The sequence below is a fragment of the Cavia porcellus genome, unplaced genomic scaffold (assembly GCF_034190915.1).
Source record: "Cavia porcellus strain 051 isolate PalLab524CR breed Dunkin Hartley unplaced genomic scaffold, mCavPor4.1 scaffold_2, whole genome shotgun sequence".
In the NCBI taxonomy this organism is placed as follows: domain Eukaryota; kingdom Metazoa; phylum Chordata; class Mammalia; order Rodentia; family Caviidae; genus Cavia; species Cavia porcellus.
Genome location: NW_026947485.1, coordinates 95,193,175 through 95,220,344, shown reverse-complemented (window position 1 = coordinate 95,220,344; position 27,170 = coordinate 95,193,175). Strand labels below are relative to the sequence as shown.

Below are 27,170 nucleotides of genomic sequence, written 5' to 3'. Positions count from 1 at the left end.
AACAGAAATCCAGAACACTGGCCCAGAAATAGTATCTGTGAACATCTATAGATAGCTCACCTTCTGTGGCCAGAGTGAGTGAATGAGTATGTCAGCGTGAGGGTCTGTGTGTGAGTGTGTGTGTGCACACACGCACACGCTTATATGTGCTACCAACTCCTAACAGTCTCTCTCTCTTTCCATAACCACTCAGAGGCCTTGTCTGCCCCCCACCAGCCTGTGGCTGCTTGCAAACTACCATATAACTGTCTGACAATAGCAATTTTCCCCCTTTGTACTCAGATCCTTTGTCAGTGCACGTGTTAAGACAATGGTTCCATGACCTCAGACAGACTCAAGTCCTGCATCATCCTGCTGACCTTCCAGAAATTCTGTGAGAGATTCCTGGACACACACATGACCAGGTTTCCTATCAGCACACAAGGTTATCTTTTCTTATGCATTTGCTACTTGTCCTATCTCTTTAAGCTACAGAACCAGAAAGACATGAAGGGTTCCTGCTTTATGTGAGCCTCCCACCACACAGTGGTTGCCCTGCCTGAAGAACAGATCTTAGCATGATATGCTTTTTCATTCTGGCAGGGTACAGGGAGGTCTCAGTGGCTAGGTGGATGTATGGATGGACAGATGGGCAGATAGACCTGTACTTACAGACACACTGTCATGGTTTATATCAGCGGCCCCCGAAGCCTCATGCAATTATGTGTTTGTGATTGGTTCATTGGCTAGTGCTTGGATTGGTGGTGTGAGTGGAGTGCTACACCCGCCTAGGGGTGGAGCCAGGATATGATGTAATGGCAGGAAGAAGCTATGTCTCTCTTGCCGGTTTCCCCCTTGCTGTTTGCAGCTGCCATGAACTGTGCCCAGCCATGCCACCTGAGCCAACTGAGTATGGACCTCGAGCACTGTAAGAAATAAACCTTTCCTTCCCTAACTTTGGGCGTCAGGTATTTTGTCTCAATGACAAGGAAAAAGTAACTAAGACACACACAGAAGAAAGGGAGAAAGCAAAATCATTTCCAACTGAGGCCAGAGCTTAAGGAAACTTGGTGAAGTAATTCCTCAGAGGCCCAGAGTTGTACTGAAACCCAGGCATCCCACCCCAAACCCAAAGCCTCATACTCCAGTTGCTGACCTACTCACTGTCCCCACGATTTGTTTTGTGGTTTGGGGAGGAAAGTGCATTGGGTGCTCTGCAGCAGGGTTTGAATTAAATTCTTCCATAGACACTTAAGTCAAAAAAAACTAATGGACAACAGAGGAACTGTTTCACTCACCTTGAGATAGGTTAAAAAAAAATAAAAGTTAGAAAAGAAATGAAAATTGTAACTACAAATTGTGCTTTTAAGAAGACTACAACTCGCAAATCCCAAGACCCAAGACCTAGTTAAAGCTACCCAGGTGATCCATAGCACATTCTCTTTGTTAATTTAAGTTCATTTTGTTCCAGACTCATCATACCCAAAATTCCTCAGGAATACTCCAAAACCATAAATCAGCTTAACTGAGAAAGTAAAGAGTGGGAACCTGATCCTAAGATGAAGAAACAATTGAGAGAATTGAAAGAATGCTTAAATTATCCATCTGAAAAAAAATTAAAAACTGGGCTCATATCTATAAAACAGCCCAGTACCCTTTTGGGGCGTGCGCCACCTTTTCCTGAGGTTCCAACCTCTTAAGAGAAGCATAAACATTTCAGTTTCGGGAAATAACATGCCTCTCTGTCTCAAGGTTCACACTCAGCTTCTTTGAGTGTGTACTTTTGAATTCCTTCCTATTAAAACTCTTCCTGTGCCTCTTACCAATCAGTCCTAAAAATTCTTTTTCTGTAGGAGCTGATGAACCTGCAAACCTATTCTAAGGGCAGGGTGGGTTCGGTTCCTTGTCTCAGCTCTGGGAAACTTGCCCAGTGATAGCCTGAGTACTTAAGCTGGCCCTGGGAAGTTCCTCGGGCCTCTGTGCCTCAGTGTTACCTGTGCAATTACAATTGCACCTCCTACACAGAGGGTCATGGGGCTTAAATGAGATAGCTCTTCACGTGAAAGGTCCAGGAACACTGCAAGTATTGGATGCACACAGCTCTACAGCTGCTTTGTGAAAGTGCAAGAAATCACTTTGGGCTGGGGAAGACTCAGTGTCCCTGCTTCTCTGATTCTCACAGTATCTTTGGGACACTAATAAGCTCAGAGCTCCTCAGTCAGGTAGGATAGCTAAAGGTCAGCAGGCTTCCTGAAATTGTCAGTTTTGCCTTCAGAGATTGTGACCTTGTGTATTCCCACCTATAAAATGGGTACAATGAAAATATTGCCCCACCAGGGCTGTTGCAGCCATTAAAGAGAGAGTACTAGATGACAGTTAGCTGCTATCATAAGGAATAAGAAAGCTCTTGCCACTTTGTGAAGCTCTAGGGAGAACCTGAAACCAGATTCCAGCCACAGTCTAGAAGGCTGCGCCACCCTTCCTTTCTGTACCCCTTTGTTCAGTAGGGTATAAAAACCATCCTGAGTCCTGCCAGACAGCACTCCAACAATGCTTTGTTCACAGGGAAGGAGGATGGAGGACGGCCCAGCCCACACACCCAACTGTATCTCAGTCTGCTGGCAGAGGCTCCCTAGGTCCCATATACCAACCTAGAAGCAGCAAGCTTCCCCTCTTGGAACTAAGCTGTCTCCATGCGTCAGAAATACCGTCATTGACTGAGGCTTCAACCAACATTTTGCGTAGAATAAATGAACAGAATGGAATGGAAAGGAGGGATATAATAAAATGGAAAAGCAACACATCCCACCTACCAAAGGGAGTTCTGCGCTGATCATAGGCATGTATGTGTCTGCGTGTGTGGAATTCCCTATGGCTACAGATAGTGGCCCTAGGCGGATCATGGTCTCACACCTGTAAGACTTCCCTCTTTTATTTTGTTTGTTTGTTTCTGTGCTTATTTTAATGCCTCAAGGTCAAAGCTGAACTCTCCCATTGCCTTTTTAAAAGTCTGCTTTTGTTCATTGTCTAGTCACTGTGTACACCTGAGAAAGGCAGGCATACTCCAGCAAAGCCCCAGACAATGACACTAGATGAGATGAGTATTTAGACAGAGAGTGGGAGTCAGGGCACAAAGGTGGGACCTGAGAAGGGCATGTCCCCAAAGAGCCACCCATCCATTGCCTCAGAGCTCAGAAGAATACATCAGGGTTTCTATGCTGGTGGAGGCACATGGGAAGTTGCACCCTCTGGCCCTGAGCCCCAGTCTTGCACATCACGGGGAAGAAATGCTGGTGCCAAGCCCAAGGTCCAGGGTGACTTGCCCTGGCAGCCCCTGTAAAAATCACTGCCTGACCTGGGAGTCACTGTTGCTAGAGTCACTCTCAGAATATCACCTATGTCTGCAGATTCACCACTGCATCAGGACTGCACAGTGCAGCTGCCTCACAGACATTTGTGAGTGAATGAATGAAGGAGTGAATAAGCCACGAATCAGATTCAGATCCTCTCCATCCCACAGCCACTGCCCTATACAGTCAACCAATGTTCCTGCTTAGACCACAGGGCCTAAGCAGGTCCAGCCTCTCCCCTTCATCTAAACTCCTCCTGGCCGCCAGGAATATTTCCCCAAAATCAAATTCCTTCCTGACTTTCTCCTGCAAGAGAACGTGAGTTTCCTTTCACTTCTTGGGTCCCAGCACTCCTTCCACAGTTGCCTGTATGGCCTCCAAATCTGAGGGCCACCTACCACTCGGGTGCTAACTTGCTGCTTTGCACGTATCCTTGATGCCTTCCTTCCTGACCCTCCAGCTTCTCCCTGGCCTGCTGCCTGGATCTGCTGGGCTGCTCCATAACCCCAGGCCATGGCACAGCAGAACCTTTGCTCTTCTCCACTCTTATCAAGCTTATTTGTGTTACAAAACTCAGTAGAGATGCTGCCTCTGCCGGGAAGACTTTCTAACTTCTCCAGGCATTTGGGTGCCTCTGTTCTCCACCCTACTAGAGTATAGCGTGTTGCTTTACACTTTGCTTAGAGAACAGCTGTCTCTGTGTGCTTCCTTTCCCCTGGTACTACTGGAGGTTTGGGGAATCAATGGCTTCCTCTTGTCAAGTACAAAGTGACTTCTTCACCTATATCTTACTCTTTACAATGAGCCCTTGGAGGTGGTTACTACCAGCTACATTTTTTTTTTTTTTGTACTTCTGTTTTTTACCCATCTTTAAAGAGAGCTAGAAAAATTTAAAAAATAAATAAAACGTAGAGCCCAGATCACACTCTGCATTGGCTTTAGGGAATCTCTCTTACGGCAACCGTCTTGAGAGCTTGGATCTGAACCCTCACTACTAGCTACATTTTAAAGATGACACACTGAGGCTCAGAGAGGCCATGAAATTTGTCCAGTACCATACAGCTCACAAACAAGCCAAGGGCCATGTCACTCCAACTTTATGTTCCTTCTCCTGCACCACATCATACATAGGGTATGGCACAGAATTCACCCAGGAGGTATCTGCTGACTGGATGGCTGGACGGATGGATAAATACATGGAAGAGTGCAAGCAAAGCAGAAGACAGAACCAGAGATCACAGCGGGGTGGGCGGGGGGCCCATCGGATACAAGCACTCATCACTTCCTTCCCACTCCCGAGGGCAACAGCCTGTGGCTTCACCTCAGGAGCCAAAGGATTATAGAAACTGTCTCACCAGCCAAAGGCAGCAGCACTTAGGCCGGTGGAGTCCAGGGCTAAGTATGCTCTGGCGAGAACATCCTGTCCTTCCTCCTCCCTGAGGCCCTGCCTCTGCTCTCCCTTGGTTTGGGGATGTATTTCTCTACTTCCTTTGGGCCTTCTCCTTAGCAACCCTCTTCTCCACTCCTCTAGCGAGGTTTGAGGACTCAAGGGCTCCAGGGATGCAGACTGCACAATGCAGACTAAGACCATTATTGGCCAGGCATGCTGGGGTGCAGGGTGGGTTTCCAGCCTCAGCTGGTTCCTATCCAAGCATGAAGTAGCTCACACTGTCCCAGAACTTTCCAGCCCTACCCTCCCTGATTCCTCCAACCCCCATCACACCATCTGCTTCCTGCTGAGCCCACTCAGGATTGGCTTCCCTTCCAAGCTGCTCCAGGGCCGTGAGACTCCAGCCCAGGCAGGGTCACAAGACTGCAGCTTCACAGCTTCCCCAGCTGCGCTCCACCAAGCAGGGCCAGGGGGACCTGTTGGCCACTGCAATGCCAGCTCCAATCCCAGTCCTCTCCAAGGAGAGGAGAGGCAGTGAGTTAGTTGCACAGCTGTGATCCAGAGCCCCTACTCTTTCCCACACCTGTTCCCATCCAGACGGAGGAGGAGAAGGCCACTTTCTGTTTGACTCCTGGAGAGTGAAGCAATGCCTCCCTCTGCTCCCAGCCTCTGGCTGAACTAGACAGTTGGAATTCATGGGACACACACCCAGAGGAATGAGGCAACCAGCAGCACAGGTCCATATTCAGGGAACTGAGCAGGAGCCTAGGATCAGACTGTCGGCACTCGTCTCACTAGAAGGTGATGTTGGGAAGGTGATGTTTCAGTCTGCCCTGAAACAAGTGGACCTTAGGAAGAAGAATGGCTAGAACCTGATACCAGATCACACACATCTGGAGTGTAAGGTCAATCCACAGAGCTCCTCGGTCCCAACAACGGGACCCCTTTCCTTGGCAAGCCAGGGAAGTCATCCAGAATGGCTATGATTTAATACAGTTGTTCCTACCCCACTCTCTAAACTCATATAGTTTAATCCCCAAAGCCATGTTTTAATGGCTTTTAAGAGGGTGGAAACTTAATCTGTGGTGGTGTTTGGAGGTGGGGCCTTTGGAAGGTGATGAAATTTAGATAAATTCATTACAGTGGGGCCCCAGTGGCTTTATAGGAAAAGGGACAGAAACTAGACTCATAAAGACATGCAAACTCGTTATCCCTTCTCATGTAATACAAGAGCTTGGGAATAACAAAGCCTACATCATATTGTTTGGAATTTCAGCCTCTAAAACCATGAGCTAAATAAACCTCTTTTCCTTATAAAGTCAGCCTGCCTCAGGTGTTTCATTATAGTAATAAAAAAAATTAATAGAGGACCCTGCCTACAAAATAAACTTCTGAGGCTGGGCATACAAGCAAAAGATCTCTAAATACAAAGATGAAAGATGTGCAGTGTTTGTCAAGGGGTTCATGTCCCCAGCTTGGGGAATAGATGGAAAGGTTTCTGCTCTTCCTCTTCTGTCGGAAAAGCTCTCAGACCTTTGGGGAACATTGGTAGAAAGTTGAGAGTCACTCAGAGCAGGCTAACCTAAGCAGACATGCCTGGTGACCAAGCCAAGACTACCACACACCCCTGGGCTGGGGTCAAGGCAGCATTTCTCAAAAACTATCATTTTCTGAGCCCCTAGCAGCAGCAGCAGCAGCAGCAGCAGTGAAACAGCTTTCTCCCCACAAGAAGCTCAACTACCAACAGGGGAGAACATGGCGGACAGACAACAGCAACTACTGAACGCTCTCTAAAGGCTCGGCTCAGAGGCCAGGAATGATGCGGACTAAGGAGATACGAACCAGTAGAGATATGCTCTGCTGACTCAGGAACGAACTGGGCTGAGAGAATCCAACTTGGAATACAGTCCTGGCGCTAAAATAGGAACAGAAAAATCTCGGTGTGGAGGCTCGACTCCGCGCCATAGGAAACCGCGGTTTGGATTTCCCGCCGCCCGGCGGCCGGCTGCCTCCATAGCGGCTCGGCAAGGAGAGACACGCAGAGGCTTGGGAACGGGAGTCTGCGAACGGAGTCGGAAACGCGACGGACAGGGAGGAAGGCTGACTGGTGGCGAGGTGAGCGAGGAACTGACTCCCTACCGCAGGTTGACTCCAGCGGAGGTTTTTCTGGGCGCGGGCAGTCCTGTAAGAGCAGGGCGCGGTAGCAACTGCAGCCGCACGTTTCCCTCTCGGACGGGATTGGTGAAAGGTGCCTGACCGGAGGGACGCTGCTGGCGGACTCCCTAGGCTGGCCTAACCCAGATCCCAGAGCCTGACGGTGGCCCGGAGGAGCGACCGATTCCCGCGTAGGCTGCCTCCTCCGCAACTCCCTGGGGCGCAGCGGTGAGCGGGAACAACTAGCCAGCGCAATTTGATCAAGCTGTGGCTGACAGGCAGGGAAGCCGGGCCTCCTGTGTAAGATTACATTTTATAAGGAACAGAAAATATGGGGAAGGGAAGCAACAAAAAAGGCTCCTCGACCCCCAATCCTGAGAATCAGGCAGTGGACACTGCACCAATATACATTAAGCGCCATTTAGAGAGCCTCATAGACCAATTCAGGAATGAAGTTATCAATGACCTGAAGCTAGAAGTATGCAGAATAGTTAGAGAAATGCTAAGCACCACCCAGGAAAAAGCAGATGGTGGAATGGAAGAACAGAAAAAGAGGGGAGAATTGTTTGATGGAGAAAACAGAGAAAGCATTGAGTATGTGAAGCAGGTGCAAAGGGACTATCAAGAAATTAAGAAGTCTACCCAAGACTGGCATAACAGCTTGAAAGAAACTAAGGACAGACTATCTGAATTGGAGGGCAGACTTGAAACATGGGAGAATGAAATGAAAAACTTCTTAAAAATAACAAAGAAACATACAGCAATAATACAAAGACAAGAAGATGATAAGAGGAGCCATAACTTAAGGATTAAGAACATAAAAGAAGAAGTAGGGACACAAACAAATGAACTACAAAAGCTACTCACAGAAATAATCCAGGAGAATTTTCCTAATTTAGCAAAAGGTAAAGATACTCAAATGTATGAGGCATACAGGACCCCAGCTACCTACAACCCTAACAGAGAAACACCCAGGCATATAATAATAAAAATTCCAGAAATTCAATACAAGAACAGAATATTAAAAGCTGTAAGAGACAAGAAACAGATCACTTACAAGGGAATACCCATCAGAATTAACAGCAGATTTCTCTTCACAAACCATCAAATCACGAAGAGCATGGGGAGAAATAATTCAAGCTTTGAAAGATAATAATCTACAGCCAAGATTGAGATATCCTGCACAACTGTCCCTGGAAATTGATGGAAAAACGAGGTGCTTCCAGGATAAAGAGGAACTGGGGGAATTTGCAACCACCAATTCAACCCTACAGAAAGTATTGCAGGATATTCTAAAAAAAGAAAAATACAAAGAACCCAGAAATAGGGGCGGGGAGGCCACAACGAATGGAGCAGAGAACAAAATGAAGAAGACAAACTGACAGCTACTGACAGAAAAAGAGCTCAACAGAAATGAGACAGAGAAGATTGGATGATAGGAACAACTTTTTTTGGAGAAAATGACATCTTAATAGGTAATGCTGATTTAGTACCATCTTGTTTTGAAGTCTCATCTAGCTTTTGTTCTTCTGTCTCCAATGGTCTAAACAGGTTGTATCTTATTGGATTTTGTTAAGTACGATAGTATAAGAAAAAACCTTTTAAAGACAAGGAGATTATACAGAGACCATTGTTCTTTTTCTGTTAGTCGATTCTAAATACTCTATAATGCTGTCATTCTCTTAAATGGATTTACATTGTTTTGATATACTTAATGCTACAGTATATGAAGTTGTACTCAAGGACTTCAGGGAGGGAGTCAATATGGTAACTATTTTTGGGTCAGGATTATCTGGTGGTGAAACACTATTCTGCTTAAATGGTTATGTTTTGATCTGCCCTGTTTCGCTGTTATGCCCTCTTTTTTTCTCAATCTCCACTCCATTATTTACTTTTTTATTTTTATCCATTTAATTAAAGGGAAAAATATAGCAGGATATAATATAGTAACCCACTTTGACTTTCTATTATCTCAATTTGAAGCCCTGTGTTACTCTCACCATCTTGTTTTTGACTGAGGTTCCTCTATTCTGTTTTGCTGGATAGTATCAGGTTCGAAAGTTTAGGCATCAGCTGAGAAGATAATGAGATTCATTATAACGCCCATTCTCATTGACTTTTATCTACTTTTGAAGACCTACAATATCTCCAATGTTTTGGTTTTGTCGGTTTTATTCTTTACGGTTTTGTTCAATTGTATTACAACTAATGATATAGGCAATTCTATTAGAAATAGCGGGAGGCATTATGGTAACCATTGTTGATCACCTTGTATTATGTTTTTATATTATCTATTATGTCCACCCTTTTGACTTGACCGATTCTGTTCTGTTATGTCACATTTGGTTTTACTCTCTTCCAAAAAAGCAACAAGAACCGTGGGAGCAATGAAACCCAAAATGTGTAATAGTCACTGTACAAAAGAGAGGAAAAGAAAGTGCTCTAAACTATATAACTGCATGTATATTTAAGTGTATAAGATAGAAAATGATATCACAGAGTTTTATTGGATCATTGAACAGAACTGTCTGCAGTATCATTGTTGGAATGTCCACTCTACAAGCTTTAATTTTGTGACTTGAACAATTATTTCTAAGATGGCAATATGTAATCCATTAACTAGTGATTTCCTACTGCGCATTTTTTTATTCTGTAAATCTGTATAACTTGTACCCCTTCACTGTTTTTTTTTCTTTCTTTTCTTTTCTCCTTAAATAAAAATTAAAAAAAAAAAAAAAAAAAAAAAAAAAGAAGCTCAACTACCTCTTCCAGATCTACCCAGGAAGCACGAGGCAAGGTTTCCAAGTTACCAGTTCCTAAGGGTCAGCTGTCCCCAGCAGGAAGATTGGGAGCTCTGGACAGCAATGATACTCCTAGGGCTCCCACATCATCTGGCCCAAATGCCAATGCACCAGGCTCTTTGACACAAGCCCAGGAAGCTGTACAGGAGTGCGCAAAGGCTTTGGACTTGCATTCCTGAAAATTCTTTCTGACTCTCTTCGAGACCTCTCCACAGATCACCAAACAGCACTAGAAGAGCTGGCTCAGCTATTGAGCACACACACAGCCTCACAGGGAGCACAATGCAAGAGGCCTGTCAGAAGCCTACCTATAGCAATGGAAGGCCTCCCTCCCAAGACAAACTCCTTGCTTCAGGTGAGTTTCGGTGGCAAAATGTACGGCCTCCTCTTCCTTTCATACTTCCATGTGTTCCTCTGGGATACACCATCTAATGAGTACCAACAGGCATGAGAAAGGGAGCCATGAAACTCCTGGAGAAAGCCATTTTCCTGGAGATATGGGATGTGTCAGCCATACCACACCAGTCATGAGAAACAAGAGGCTGTGGAAAATCATCCCATGTGCTTGTAAGAACTGTGCATCTGTCAATCAAATACGATAAGCCCAGGGCACCACCATGCCTCTCCAAGCCCAAAGAAGAGAAACAAAGCCACAGATGTGGGGGCACTGTGGCCAGCCACCTGTGATGGTAAAGATACACAGAAGACACCCAGCTCCAGCAAAAAAAATCCATGCTAGAAATGGGAACCAAAGGGGATGTATCTCTATATCACGTGGGCATGAGGACCCAGATGCTGACCAGGCTGGGTGAACAGCAATTTCCATTTCAGAGAGATAAAAATCCATCTGTGCATTGTTAAAACTTGCACCAACAGAGACCCATCAGAGGGGAAAAACATTATTTACTTGGACCCCTGGATCCTGGGCACCACTCAGTAACTAAAAGCAGCAAGAACAGAGTGGAGCTGGAGGCTACGCTTTACTTAAGGCAAAGAAGGCACAGCTGTCCCCATTCCACCCAGCTGGGAACCTCAAGGCATGGGGGTTGTCAATCATGAAACTTGTCCTGCCTGATCAGGGATCCAATGAATCTTTTAAAAATGCAAATCTGATCACACTACTACCCTGCCCATGGGGCTTCTGGACACACTTAAAAGAAAGCCAAAGGAGCCAGTGGTCAAAGCTGCACCAATCTGCACAATAAAATGTAGTATTGGATTACAGCCCAAAGTATTAAATAAATGCCCATGAGTCCATTCTGATATAAATAAATGATTAAATAAATTAATAAATGGAGAAGAAAAAAAATCTATGCAGAAGAACTATAAATAATTCAGGTAGATGCTTTTCCCTACCAGATCGGCCATAGTTCCCCATGTAGACCTGGGACCACATATAGTCACTTCTCCCAGAAACTGCAGGATGGGGAAAAGGAAGCCAGTGGAGAATCAAAGGACAAACCTTGGCCAACCAACCTGATCAACACCAACAATGCAAGTCCCAATGATCGTCAGGACCCCGTTATGATGTGGTAAAATGGTACTCTGCCCTGTGCTCTTCCTCCAAAGATTCGTAACTTCAGTCTAACCATAAGAACGGCATCAGACAGGGGCTCTGCAGAACAGTGAAAGTATGAAAACAAAGTCTGAAGAGTGGCCACAGCCAAGACACCCCTAAGAAGACTAAATGGAATGTGGAATGGTGTCTTAGAGGATATCCTGGAACAGAAAAACGATATGGAAAAGAAAGGGAAATCTTGATAGTTTACACAGTTCAGTTAAAATAATGTATCAGTATTTGTTCATTAATTGTACCAAGTTTTTATTAAAATGTTAACCGAGAAAACCATGTGCTTGGAAAATGGGAATTTTCCATACTATCTTCTCTATTTTTTTCTATGCACCTAAATTGTATTTATGCACCTAAATTAATTTTTAAAAAATGCTACCAAAGGAAACAAAAACCAAGTCCCTAATTCTTTTTTTTTTTTAATTTTATTTAAAAGGAAAAAGAGAAAAAACAAAACAAAGCAGTGTAAGGGTGCAAGTAATACAGAACCACAAAACAAAACAAAACAAAAAAAAACAGTAAGAAATCACCAGTTAATAGATTACACATTATCATCTTAGAGATAGTTGCTCAAGTCACAGTATCAAAGCATACAAAGTGGACATTCAAACAGTGAGACTGCAAACAGTTGTGTTCAATGAGCCAACCAAAAACATTAATATGGTCATCTATTTAACACCCCTAAACCCACTTGTAGTTGTATCCTTTAGAGCACTTTTTTTCCCCTCTCTTTTAAGTCCCTAATTCTTAAGATGATCTAATCTCTGCCAAGAGACCTTAGTCCAGGTCTACTTAGATAGCAGATCCTCAGTTGCTCTGGCTGGGTGAGGTGCTCAGTTCTAACCACTCAGCATGCTGCATGTGCCTCTGGCTCTAACTGCTCACTCCAGGTCTGTCTTCTCCAGGGGACTGTGAGCTCCATGCAGGCAGGGCAGTGAAACCTCCTGGATGTCTGTGTCCTTCCCTAGCACAGTGCCAGGTCCACAGTAGCCCAAGGCGATGCTCATGAGCATTCACATGCATAAATGAATGAGACTCAGAAGCCACTCAACAGGAAACAGGAAACAAACACCCCAGGGGAGAATCCTGTGTGAACAACTGGGAGCTTAGTCAGGTGACTTCATCAAATAAGGACCTGGAGCAAGTGGGTACCACTCATCTGCTGAAGCCAAGAGGAACTGATGACGCTCTCTGCACCCCTAGACTGCACCAGCAAAATTTTTGGAGTGGAATTCCTTTAGACTTCAATAAAAATTGAGGTGGCGCACGCCTGCAATCCCAGCGTTTGGGAGGCTGACAGAAGGATCTGTGAGTTCAAGGTCAGCGTGAGCTAAAGGCAGCCTGAACTGCATAGCAAGACTCTGTCTCAAAAAGTAAAAATATAAAATAAAATTGACTCAAGCCCTTGTGTAAACTTGGTCTTTTTTTTTTCTTTTTAAATTGAAGTATAATTTACATAGAGCAAGACAGTAAAATTCATTCTCGTTGAGTATAGTTGCACAGATTTTTTGACAAAGATGGACATCATGTAACCACCACAATTAAGACATAGGACATTCCCATCACCTAAGTTCCCTCACTCCCAATCACAGGCAATGCCTTCCTCCAACTCCCCACCCTCACAACCACTGATAGGCTTTCCATTCCTTATAGTTTTGCCTTTTTTCCCCAGATCATGATATAAAGGAAGTCCTATGAAACAAGTACTCATATATACACAGTGCTCTGGAGAGCCCTGCTCAGGAAGCATATCCCCAACTGCCTAGGGGAAGCCTCAGATGATCAGGGACAGCATCACAGGGCTATGTTCTCAGAGTATCGTGACTCCCTCCTCAAGGCAGCTCACGCCACAGCTCAGGGCAGAGACCACCCAACCCCTACTCTCCTCGGCAGCTGCTACAGAGGGACGCTTGAACAGTACCTGCTTATAAGCTTGGCCCGATCCTGGCCAGAAGCATTGAAAACATCTACTCCATGACCAGCTGGGGCGTAAGGCGAAACTGTGTGTGCTGAGGCCAGAAGAGTGAGACCTACACGGGTAGCAGCTGGGGAGGTGCTGGGGACACAATAGGAGAATTATTTCAAATGGAACTTGGCTCATTAATGCTACATTCATCAGGTCCCACTCACCCTACCAGCCCTCCCACACACATCAAATGGGCTATTTAAAGACCCAGCACACTGCTCCTCAGGGCTCCCACCAGAGGCCTCTGTGCATACCCACTGGAAACTATGACCTATAGTTCCTTTCTCATGTTTTATTGACAGCTCAGATGATCAGGATCCTCCATGTGAGTCTTTTTGCTTTTTGTTCAGAGGAGAGAATTTTCATAGCATGATTTTTAATAATTTTGAATAGACAGTGAAACTCCGTTGAGATCTAGAACACAACTTTGCACTCTCCAGGATTTGTCCCTGAAATCTGAAGCTGAGAAAAGGCTAGGCTGAGGAGTAGCCAGGAAACTGCCTGGGGGCTTGATGAGACAAACACCATCCTGCACCCTAGGATTTCCATAGCATGGAGCTCCCGTGTAATGGGTGAGCTCCCCCTCCTGGTCATAGAAGGAACCTCCAGCAGGCAGCCCTGGGAACACACCCCCCAAATCCAAAAGGCACAGGCTTGGAGCTCAACAGAGGTTCTGATTTTCCCCTTTGGCAAAAAGCGAGACTAGAAAAGCCATGGTCAGCCTGGGAACAATTTCACTTGGGGTGAACCTCTGCAGCCATCTACGCTGCTGTCCCCGGGGTGCTAGTCGCCTCTCAGCTAGAGGTTGCACTAGAATTACATGACTCAGCAGAGGGCTCAAAATCTGACTGCAGGTGCAGCTGGGGCAGCTGGGCTTTGAGGTTTCAGTGCCTTTGGGGTGCAGGATCATTTCATCTCTCTGGGAGTAAATACTCACAGGAGCAGGGATTTCTATGTCACTATGTCCTACTCACTAACGCTTCTCAAACTGCCACCTCTCAGCTTGGAAAGGGAATTTCAGTCTCACCCCAAAGCCTAAAAGACCAACCCTGCCCCGACCCTCTCTCCCCTCCTTCTGCCCTGACCAGCCTGGGTTCCTCTAGCTCCCAGCACCCACTGCCTCTTTGGCTGGGGACCCTTCCTGAGACAGACCTATGAGCCCCACTGGTACAAGGGTCACATCTATTTCCTTCTCCACAGTGACTCAATATCCAGCCAGACCACCCACAGGAAGTAGAATCACACACGAAAATGGGAAGCTTACAAGTATCCCAAGGCTGTGACCAAGTGTCAAGAGCAGAGCCTGAGCTGGAACCCACACTGTCAGCTCCGCTGGGGCTCCATGGAAATGCAGAAAAAAATGAGGGTCAAGAGAGTACTGATCACAGTGAGGTTCTGAGCAATCCACAGTGAATACAAACTACTCTGGCAAGAACCCAACAGAAGCATAACACAGGTTTACAGGTGAAGGGACACACTGGTTGTCAGGCTGTTATTTGTAACAAGCTGAACAGTGTTTGAAATTATTTATTTTATAAAAGAATGCCACAAGATGAATGTTTCTCTGGAAGCCAACTTCCATTCACTGTGAAATCAGTAAATAGACTACTTACCCTGGCCCTCCTCTTTCCACTCACATACTTTCCACTAAGATTTAATTTAATTTAATTTAATGCAAATTGGGGAAAGGTATATTGCTTGCCTAGTGGTTGTACTATCTACAGAGTACTGGTTTTTTGTGTGGGCTGCTGGGAAGGCTCCAACACTGAGCTCCAACCTTGGGCTTTTCTTTTCTTTTTTTGAAATAAGGTCACACTAAATTGGCCTCCAACTTGTGATCCTTCTACATCAGCCGCCCTCCCATGTACCGAGGATTATAGGTCTGTGCCACTACGCCCATCAAGGGTACTATTCCTTACCAGACTCCAAGGGAGAATCTGTCTTTGAAATATTGGCAGAGGAGAGGGGCAGACTGTTTTAGATCTGTGGCACGATAGCCACCAGCCCCAGGATCTGATGAAGGTACTGCCACGCTACAAATCCACTGCCGTCCCTCCCCTGAGCACATTAAGGCTCACCCCTACCATGCTCCACACAGCAGCCTGGCCATCCCAGCTGTCCTAGAAACCAATCCTGTTCCTGTTCCTGCCAGGCCACCTCACTGCTTCCTCCACCCTTCCCTCTGTTGGCCCAGGACAACTGCAGCCACACCCTTCCTGCCCTGGCCTGGTCCTATTAGCCAAAGAAGCTAAACAATGACTCAACAGCCCAATTAAGACCGGTTCCTCCCTCCCTCCCCTCGTGCTCTTGGCCTGTGCCAGTGGCCAAAGAGGTCAGGTCCCAACAGGGAAATGCAATGACTCACCACCAAGTCTAACATGTGAGCACCCAGGAAACCTGGGTCCCCAAAGAACACCTCATTTCCCTCCTGCTGCTTCTCCTCCTCCAGTATTCTCAGCCAACCAGGCACAGCACCTGAAATCAGGACACCTGGACTCCTCATACTGTCTCACCCAAGAGCCCCTTATCACCTCTTCCTGCTGAGTCACCTACTTCTTCCGGAGTCCAAGTCGAGTCCGTCCTCTGTCCAGCCACTTCTGTTGCTCCAGGCCTTATCCTCTTGGAGCAAAATGCCTGTGGCATGCTGCTATGTCCACTCTGGTTTTATTCTCTCAGGTCCAGGTTCCCACAGCTACCTGAATGATCCATCTCAAGTTTTCGTCAAGTCCTTTCCCTTAACTAAAATCCTCTCCCAACTTTTCACAGCCTTTGGAGTACAGTCCCCCAGCAGACCCTTTGGGCCAGCTCTGAAGCACCCACAGTTCCTGCTCTGACCTTACCCAGAAGACAAGTCCCTCTGACACTCTGCAGTGCCTTTGCTCAGGCTGAGTCCACCTGGAAGGTCCCTGCCTCTCTTCACCAAACCAGGTAACAGTGTCCACCTGGCATCGGCAGGCTGAGCTAGGCCCCAACCTCTGAGCATCCCACTGTTTTCCATGAACACGTCCTATCCCTGCAGGTCACAAGCTGAGAGCAGGCACAAGGATCATCTACTGTGGGTCTCTAGGCCCCTAGCACAGAGCTGGCACATGCAGCTGTGGCAGGCCCTTCCTTTCCATCCCTTGGCCTCCAAACTCACAGGTCACAGGCAATGGACAATTGTCCTATGTTCTGGGCCAGGTGAGCCTATGCACAGCAGAACCAGTAACACAATTTGCAAATAAAATGGGACACAGATGAAAGTGAAAAGAAATGCAGGGCCCATATTCTAAAAGCACCTACAATTCCAAAGTAGATGGAACTGGACCAGGCACAGGGTACTTCAAAGTGTGCATGCTTAGTAGTTGATTCACACACTCAAAACGCCAGCCCTGGTCTGGACCTGAGATAAAGTTAAATGAAGTCCTCCTTCCTCCCCTTCAATTGCAGAAGGCACATCTGCTCCAGCAGAACCAGGAACAGTAAAGGCTCCTCATTGACACCTTTGGGCAGTTGCATCTCTGCTCAAGTCACCTGGCAAGCAGCAGTGACAGTTTTAAAGACATTCTCAGGAAAGCAGGCCCTTTGCATCTTAAAGACAGTACATGGTCCCATTTTTAGCCCACGGTAGGATCTACCTGACAGCTGCCTAATCTGGCACAGAGAAAACAGAGCGCTGAGGCGGGCTCCTCACACGGTGTTCTGGCACCTCTAGGAGCCATCATGCTGTCTGAAGCTGGGGCCGCGGGATGCAAAGGCCCTTTTAATTGTAAGTGTCCCAATCTCTTTTCCCATTTAAGCTGTTACTCAAAGTTTTCCAATTTTTACTACAATAAGAAAGAAACTAAATTCAAATTCACATAGAGTGTTTATATTTTTGGTAGGTAAAGAAAATGTTAAGTTAAACTTCTTTTCCTTCTTTTTAGAACACAGTGGATAATAAAAAGAATCTAAACCACCACATTTTACCAGACAGATGTGACTGATCGATCACAGTGTCCCTTCCCTTTAAGCCTTGACTTCAGAATCTTTCTCACAACAGAACCAGTGGATCGGTCAGTTTGCCATCCCCGACAAACAACAGAGGTGGCACTCCAGGACTGGCCTTCAACTAGAGGCCCTACAAGCACAGCTACAGGAAGACAGTGCCAGCAATGAATGTCCTTTGATTCCCTGCTCAGGGCTGCCGAGTCCTTCCTGGCAGAGTTCCTCCTGAACGAATAGCAAATTTTATTTCAAAGATCAGCTGCAGCTGCCAAGTTAAGCCCTGTCCATGGACAGACACCAGAGTGACTCAGGCTGTCACAAGAGGGTGATAATGGCCCCATGGTGCAAGCTGAACATATCACATCCTGTTGGGCCAGATGGGCGGGCAGCATCTTATCTCTGTTTCTTATCCCCACCTGGAAAGCATTCAGCACAGCCTGCCTCACAGGCCCTCTGCTTTTTTCTGCAATCCGCACTTACACCTGATCACATAACAGGGCAAGTGAAAGGCCGGAGACACCCAGCCTGAACGTGAATAGCAGGCTAGAAAAAGGAAAATGCCCTGAAATTGCTGGTTTGGAGAACAGGGTCCAAGCAGTTTGATGGAAGCCTGAAATCTGGTAAAACAAATCTCAGCACTGGGAGACGGGACAAGCATCTGTGAACTGTGGCTGCTGGAACACTAGAAAAAAGGTGCTGAAAGAGGCTTGCAAATTGGATGGAAACTCTCAGTCAGGCACATCCAGACATTTCCAGTTTCCAGAGAGCTCCACCAGCACGGGAACACCAGCCAGGGCCTACGAGAATGCGAACAGCCCCAACATGCTGACCCGAAGGTTTCCAGTGTTGGGGGTGAGGCGGGAGTTGTCCTGCACCATTAAACCTGAACTGGCTAGCTAGGCCTTCCCTGGTAACTTTATTTCCTCTTTCTCTTCAAAAGGTGTTTGTGCCCAGAGAAGGGAGGTTATTTTTGAGCTTGGCCTGAGCAGAACTTAAGCAGGAGTGAAAATATTAACTAGGGAAAAACTATCAACAGTATCTCAGAACTAAAGAAGACCTGGATTGGAACAGCCAGGTCATGAGTCCCACCATCATCACTAGGCGCTCCCTGCATGTGTGGTCCAGGTGCATCCCAGGGACAGGCCACTGTTAGAGAGGATGCATGGGCAAGACACACAGAACACAGGAGGTTCAGCTCAGACATCCAGGACTTAACTATTTATGCACAAAGTCAAAATCTACTACCCAGATAAAAGCAGCTTAAGAATCATCAAAAAAAAAAAAAAAATCTTGTGTCAGTTCGAACATACAAAATTGTCAATACAATACAAAATTTGAATTTGCCAATGTGGTAATTCTTGTGGTTCAGGCTAACAGTAGCCAGATCTTTCAACTCATGAACACCAGAGTAGCTTTTAATGGTACAAAGGAATTCTGTTAGCCAGAATCGGGTGACTCCTTTTCTAATTAAAAAACAATAATAATGCCTCCACTTTATGACTCGATGTTTAATTGCCTGCTTAAATAAGGGTTCTACTAACTTGAGAGGTATTTGAACCCACTGATGCATATCTATAGCTCACAGACAAGACTTTTATTGCAAACAGATAAAAGCAAAATCCCTACATAATTTGGGAGCAAAAAGAAGACAGAAGCTCTTAGTCAACCTGAATTCCCTGTACTTTCACCATCTGTAAGTGCTAAGCATGGATTCCAAGCTTGGCAACACTCCAGTGAGGCTGTAACACCAAGCAGGAACATTAGACTCCCCTGTTCTGGGCTTTTCTGTCTGAGTCACAGGTCTGAAGCTTCAGTCACCAGCTACCAGGCCAGGCTGCCCAGTCTGGGAGCTGGGACCAGGACAAGATTGCCTCTACCTAGTGTGCTCCACATTGCTCCAGTCCAGCAGTACCAGCGTTCTTGGGGATTGGTGAGAAACACAGTCTTGGGCTGCTCCCCAAACCTCTGCAGCAGAGACTCAAGGTCGAGCAGCAATCTGGATGTCACCAGGGTGTTGTGATGAATATATCAGTAGTTTCCCAGCCATGCTGATGGGAAACCCTGAGGTGTGGAGCACCTGCTTGCCTGGAGTCCTGTTCACAGGAAGAGCACAGGAGACTCCTGAATGTCAGAGAACAGCATTCTCCATAGTACAGCTGGAAGGCTTCACTTGGAAAACTATTCTGGTTTTCTGTTTTTTAATTAAAATACAGAAAAGATGAGGACACCAATAGCCATAGGCAATCTAAATCACTGAGGGAGCATTCTAGATGATTTGGGCCCAGGTTTCTGGGTTATCCAGAAAAACACCCCACCTCCTTCCAAAGCAGCCGTGGCCCTCTCTGGAGCAAGGGGCACACATGATTCCTCCAGGAACTTCGGTAACAGAGAATGGGCATCAAAGCCTCTGTCCTTTCAACCAAAAAAGGCATAATTGTCCCTTTTTACTATTCAGAAAGAATGCTCTAGAAATGTAAGACTGTGGTACTAAAGGATAGCAAGACAGAGATGGTAGGAAAAGACGGAGCACCCCCTATCCCCTCAACACTACACTTACAGGGATAGAACCCCAGGCCTTTTCACCTGTGCTGCACCCCTGGATCTCCAAGCCCTTTTTTTGTTTGCTTGGTTTTTGTTGTTGTTTGTTTCTGAAACAGGCTCTCGCTAAGTTGCTAAACTGTGCAGGGTGGGCTCAAACATGCGGTCTTCCTTCCCCAGCCCTCTCAGGTTGCTAAGATTACATGTGTGCACCACTATTTGAGCTTCCCTTTTTACATTTTTAATTAATTTTAATAGACATATTAAAGTGTTTAATTTAAGCGACTTTCTAACTTACAGCACCAACCTGCTTCTGAAGGGAGACAAACCTCCCACAAGGGCTACAGCAACCCAGCTTTTCCTCCAGCCCTCCCCTTCCCCGCTTCTCTGTTCTGCTCTTAGCAGGAAGGGGAGGAAGGTCCTTTAGTGGAGTAGACAGGTAGGGCCACTTCTGAGGCTGAGAAATCAACACTGCACACTTTCTTAGCTAAGAACACTCTGCTTAGCTTCACCAACAATTTGGTAGCTATGTCCAGTTGCTGCTCGCCACTCGCAGTCATGTCCACAATAAAGTCTGCACACAGGGTACAAGCCAATGCTGAACCACTGTTCCCAGGGGAAGGATGGGTCAGGTTCCCATGAGCTTCTGGGCACCAGACTCTCGCCAGCAGGTCAACAAAAACATAACCTTCTGTGCACTGTGCTTCTGCTTAAAGGCATCCTGCTTCATACCAAATGCTGATCCACCAGCACTGGACTCTCGCCAGTGGCACTGTGACTCATGCCACAGCAAAGATTCTCTAACTTCAGGCACACTCAGAAGAGCCCCTCAGCACCATCCATGGGGTCATCTTAAATGGCAGAATCAACAACAGATGCGCTAGACACATACCATGAAAACAACAACGCTTGCTCGCAGTATGAGAACTGAAATATCAAGAAAAAGTGTTGCCTTGTTTGACCTCAGCAGAAGATAGCTGTGTCAGATGAATCCAAGTTTTCACTGCTCTGGAACATGTCGGCAAAGGACTGAGGAAGAGCCACAAGTACTGTGTTGGAGGTTATAAACAAATGCCAGAGAGTAATCAAACTCACAAATATGGAGTCAGGGAATAATGAAGACCAAGGCATTTTGTGGTAACCTTGGGTCTCTAAAATCAAATCAACCAAGTCCTCAGCACCAACAGCATCTAGGTCTCACTGCCCATCCTTTTCTGCATTCTGCGGTCACTCTTGGTCAGAGCCACCCGGACTCAACTTCTGCGAGAGGCAAGGCTCAGGTCAAAGCAGGGCAGCTGTGCCCCACCTGCTTCAATACAGCTCTATGACTCACTGGTAGGGTGCCCTGGAGCCCGTTAACAGATCCCAGCCTCAGTCTAAGTGCCTGGGAAACACAATCAGAATAACACCTCCTCCAGACCATTGTGAGGATTTGCTGAGATGCTCCAGCTGGTCCACAGCACACAAGTGTCTGGGCAAAAGGGAACTGGAACAAGTCACTTCAAACAGTCCTGGGGTAGGCAGGGGGCATTAGAAGCACCCATCATTGTCCCAGCTGGACTTCAGTGCTCCTGAGAGCCATCCTGCTGAGTCCTCCATCCTCTCTCAAGGAAGTCCTGTATCCCTTTGTGCTCCCAATTGAGGTGCCCAACTAAGATGGCTGCATCAGAGGAGGTGAATGCAGCTCACTTTCCAGTGACAATGTTCTGTTTACTGTCATAAATTTAATTCAAACATTCACAGTATATTCTGGCCATCCCTTGTACATAGGCTTGTGAGGTGATTCTGAGCAAGCTCAGTCTAAATGCAAAGGTTGCATGTGGAGGATGAGCAGAAATTGAACCCAGACCCCAGTGTTGATGAAGAACCATGCCCGGCATAGGGTTGCTGTGGTACGAGGGACAAGGGGAAGTAAAGCTGGGGGGAGGAGGAGACCCTGAAAAGATCGCAGTTGGGACCTCAGGCCTCTGTGCCCAGCAACAGCCCTACAACCTGGTTCCTCTATCGGTGTGCTGCGGGCTCTGCTTTTCTTGGACTCCTAGAAATGAAATGAATGAAAGCAAGCAGCTGACCCAGCTCGTGTCCCAGGAGGCCCATCAGATAGCCCACTAAACCATCCCTGAAACAGCAGAAATACACACTTCACCCTGGAGAATCTCTGATTGGTGACTACAAGGGAACAAACCGCTAAATGGCCCTTGTGGGGAAAGGGAGCAGGGGTCTTTCTGTGACACCACAGATCATTCCTAAGGCCACAAAGAGAGGCTGAGCCCTGGCACACATCTGTGGGGAACAGAGCGCAGATGCCGTGACGAGATAAGAGAAAAACTGAATAAGAAGAGGAGAAAGAAGGGAAGAGCATTTGGGACAGGGCCCCGGAGCACCACCACCACCAGCCCCAGCCCCTCGTACCTCTGAGCTGTCAGATCCGTAGAGACACCAGCAGCAACACGGTGGTGGGAGGAGGTAGCTATGGGTGGGTTTTCCAGGTCTGTGGGGGCAGATGGCTGGATGACATCATCTGTTACAGGTGAGCTGAGAAGAGAAAAAAACCCTCAAAGTTCAAAACTATTCCTAGAAGCTGCAAATGCGTCTTAACAGCACATTTCGTCAGCTCTCAGCAGGACCTCCATTTCCCTTTCTGTGATGGAAGCATCTATGCTGTTCACAGGAGGGTCCACAGAGGATGCTGGTCTGGGAGAAGCCTGTCACTAGCCCATGGCAAGTTAAGTATACAAACAAGGAGAAGAGTTTAGGAACCTTTATAGTAATTTGAGAGCATGTCCACTGAATCTAAAAACAAAAAGTCACAGCTTTTGCTCTGTAGGTCTTTGATGCTTCTCAATCAGGGATACCAGCCAGCACCTGCCTATAATCCCAGCACTCGGGAGGCTGAAGCAGGAGAACCATTGTGAGCTGTGGCCAGCCTGGGCTACAAAGTGAGTTTGAGACCAGCCTGACATACATTGCAAGACCCTGTCACAAGAAAAAGAAAAAAAAAATCATGGACACTAGCAATCTCAGGAGACATTTTTGGCTGTCACATCTGGGGCTGGGGGTAGCTACTGGCATCTAGAGGGCAGAGACCAACATCCTATAGTACCCGTGACAGTCCCCTGTGGCAAATGATTATTTGCCCCAGATGTCAACAGTGTTGGATTGAGTCTTTAAATTTTGGGGCCTGATTTTTTAAAATTCTTTATATGGTCTAGATAGAAGTTCTCTGAGGGACAGTTGGCTAAATTTTTTTCCTGCTCTGTGGATTTTCTTTTCACTCTGTTAGTGATTTCTTTTGATGTGCAAAAACTTTTTTAAAAGATGAGATTCCAGTTGTTGATCCTTTGAAGTACTTCCCATGCAGTTCGGTTTCTGTTCATGAACTTTCTGCCTTCCCCTGTGGTTTCAAGGTTTCTACCTACTTTCTCTTCTAGGAGATTTAGTGTTTCTGTTTTAATATTTAGATCCTTGATCCATGCTGATTTTAGTTTACTGCCTGGTGATAGACATGGGTCTTGTTTTAGTCTTCAGCATGTGGAAAACCAGTTTTTGCAGCACCATTTATTGAAGAGACTATCTCTCTTTCAGTGAACATGTTTGGTCCCTTTGTTAAAGATAAGGTGGTTGAACTCCACTGATCCTCAGGTCTGTTTGTTTTTCGTCAGTACTCTGCTGATTTATCATAGGAGCTTTGTAGTATAATTTCAAGCCAGGCATTGTGCTGCCTCCTGCCTTGTGTTTGTTGCTGAGGATTGCCTTAGCTATTCTAGACCTCTTCTGTTTCCAAATTAATTTTAGGAATATTTTCTCTAGATTTATGAGGTATACGAATGGCATTTTGCTTGGGATTGCATTATATCTGTATAACAATTTTGGGAGTATGGCCATTTTCACAATGCTGGTTCTTCCCACTCACGAGCAAGGGATATCTTTCCATTTTCTGATATCCTCTTCCTCTTCAGTGTATAGATCTTTTACTCCCTTTGTTAGATTGATTCCTAAGTATTTCATTTTTTTGTAGGTGTTTTTCCCTAAGACCCAGTGCAAAAATGGGCACTTGCATGAGATGACTGCATACTTGTCAGATGAAGAAATATAAACAGCAAATAAACACATGAAAAAATACACACCACCATTGGTCACTGGAGAAATGCAAATAAAAAAACAATGACAGGCCATCTCACCCCAGAAAGAATGACTATCATCAAGAAATCAACCAATAACAAATGCTGATAGGACTGTGAGGAAAAAGGAACACTTCTCCATTCTTGGTGGGAGTGTAGACTGATAAAACCACTGTGGAAATCAGTATGGGGATTCCTCAAAAAACTAGGATTAGAGATCCCATTCAACCTAGCTATTCCCCTTCTCGGTATTTTCCCAGAAGAATTAAAAACATCACACTACAGTGGCATATGTGCACCCATGTTTATAACAGCACAATTTGTAATGATTAAATCTTGGGAACAACCCAAAAGCCATCAACCAAGGAATGGATAAACAAGATGTGGTAATTCTACAGAATGTAGTACTACTCAGCTATAAAGAATGATAAACTTGAGGCTTCTATAGGTAAACGGATGCAACTAGAGACCATACTCATATGTAAAATAAATCAGTCTCACATGTGTGAACATTGTATTGTCTATCTAGTGTAAAAAACAGAAACAGTAAATAACACCCAAAACTTAACAATAGATATAGTGAAAGGGAAAGAAACTGCTCAAAAGGAAAGAACGGTTACAATGGGGAAAAGAGAAAAGAAAGAAGGGAAAACTATATATATATATATATATATATAGTTTATAAATAGCATATATATAGTATAGCATATAGTTTATATATAGTATATACAGTATATATAGTATATATACTATAATGTAGTTACTATATATACTATATTATATAGTATATAGTATAGTGTATATTATATAGTATATATTATGTTATATAGTATATATGCTATATAGTATATACTATAATATAGTTACTATATATACTATATAATATATATACTATATATACATAGTATATAGTATATATACTATATATGGTTTATATATAAACTATATATATCATGTGATAGCTAATATAATTATATTTCTAATTTTCATTAATTCATTGAAAAGAAGTTTGTGCTTACATTATTTGACCAACTTTGCGTGCCTATATTTTGTAATCTGGGCAGCTACTTTGTTTTTTGTTTTTTGTTTTGTCTTTTTCATTTTTATCGGTACCAGAGATCGAACTCATGACCGCCTGCTTGCAAGGCAGGTGCTTATGCCGCTGAGCTAAATCCCCATCCCCTGGGCAGCTACTTTGAAGATAACAATATGCAATATATTAACCACTGTTAATTTCCTATTATCTTGTTTTGAAACTCTGTATTGATTTTATTGGTTTTTCTCCCTCCTTAAAATAAAAAAAAAACATATGGTTGGCATCACGAAAGCCTGGACTCAAGTTTTGTTTCATTTTCCTAGTAATTTATCTAATTTCATTTCAAAAAGTTTTGATATTCAACAAGTTAGAATTTTAAAGACTGCCCTGGTCTTTCCCTGGCTGAAAGAAAAAAAAAAAAAAACCAGAAAACTGATCCTGGAAAATTCCCAAGGGCCGGCAGTTTCCAAAAGTGCTGAGACATAGGCACACCTTTCTTTCTGATGGGCTCTGTGGCAACTCTGCTTGTAGCCGTAAGTAATGTGACCATGACCTTCATTCCCTAAGCCTCTGCATTTATTGAATGCCTGATCTATATTATGAGCAAGACAGAAATGGGTCCTCATGGAGCCTGTAGTCTCAGGCAAAAGGCAGGTATTTTTAAATGCTTATTTTTTTTATAATAATGGTAATAACTGCTAAGACAGTCACGACAGACACATGAGGAGTTCCTGATCCAGAGTCAGGTCAAAGAAAACTTCCTTGGGAGTGCTGAGTAAGCAGAGGTTGGCTGGGCAGGTCTGGGATGGCGAGGTTTACTGATGCTTACTGTATACAATGGTGTCTTCTAAGCATATTTATACATACATTGCCATGTTTGGTCCTCAAACAATCCCATGAAATGGGAGCTATTATCATCCTCACTTATTAGCTAAGGTACAGAGAAGCACTGTACAGCTGCTAAGTGGCAGAATGAGGACACAAACCCAAGCCCGACTCCAGAAGTCCCATTTGTCATCTCTAGGAGCCACAGTGTGTTTGAAAGCCATGATCAGGAAGGAGTTTATGGAAGAGCACCAAAGGTCAGCATAAATAGTGTCGATAAAGAAGGGAGAACTACAAAGAGCAGAGGTGGACAGAAGCCAAGTCACAGGAGGAATTGGGTCTTGGTCCTAAGCCAAAGGATAAGCCCAAGCTTCTATCAAATATTTAGCCACAAAACACTGCAACTTGGCATCAAGATGAATGAAAATGGGGATGTCCAGGGTAACTTCCCAAAACTACTCTAAACAGGACTGAAACTGCCCAGAGTGGGGCCCACATACCTCTACTGATTCCCCATGGTTCCCATCTTATTCTCAGTCCCACAGGATCAGATCTGGAACCCTGAGGCCACACCCAAGAACACAGACACTGGTGCAAGAACAAGGGAAAGGAAAAGCCAGCCGTGGAGGAGGAAAAACAGCAAGGACTCTGGCTGCCTTCGATGGATTGCAATTTGGAGAATTCTGAACTCGGACAAAATTAACTTTCCAACATCAGAAAGTCAGAGTGGAAAAGCAACCTAGGAATTTTGGCAAAACAATGTGAAAGACAGAGAAGACTTTATTTCTTCTGACACAGCCCTGTATTTCCAGAAGTTTATTTTAAGGAGATGATAAAGAAGGGGAAAAACCAAAACGCCCAACAGCAGGGGACAGCTAGCCAAATGAGATGCAGCCATAGAACAGACTTGTTTGCAACAGTTATCAACAGGGAAGGTAACGCTGTACGCATGGAAATGTGTTCATTATTAGTTGAAAATGGGGTAAAACTATTGGCAGCATGCTGAGATTCTTTGTGTATACCACTGTGTGTTTCTATAAATACACAGATGCAGAAAGCAGAGAACAGACTGAATGAGCCAATAAGCAATGACAGAAATATGCAAAAGTGTTAAAAGGAACTACCTTTCAGTAGTAAAATAATCGGTGTTTTTTTTCTTCTCAGGCTCTCTTTTTCTTTACCAGTTCTCTCCTGAGTACAAACTGCCTTTATAATCACAGTAAGGAAAAAAAAACTTATTTGAGAAAAAGTTTAAAGATCAGAAACAACTTCAATTCACAATTCAGTGAAAGCCTTACAAGATAGAGACAACCAATACAACGCTGTCTTTCCTTCCTTCTATAACTTACGTTGTTGTGATGACTAGATTTGCCAGTCCCATGCCAAGACACAAACATACCCACAACTCATTTACTAGGCATTGCTGAGGAAAACAAAGATTGCAATAGGGAAGTTTCAGAAGACAAGTGCTTGC

General features: G+C 45.1%; 1 protein-coding gene across 14 annotated transcripts in view; it reads right to left on the bottom strand.

Annotated features, from left to right (window-relative positions):
* Positions 1–27,170, bottom strand: part of Tacc2 (transforming acidic coiled-coil containing protein 2) — a 204,824-nt gene that overhangs the window by 80,787 nt on the left and 96,867 nt on the right. For all 14 annotated transcript variants that reach the window (XM_023561546.2, XM_023561550.2, XM_023561554.2 and 11 more), the window contains one exon: positions 22,127–22,249. In XM_023561546.2, the coding sequence (XP_023417314.1) occupies positions 22,127–22,249 (123 nt within the window). The remainder of the gene's footprint in view (positions 1–22,126; positions 22,250–27,170) is intronic.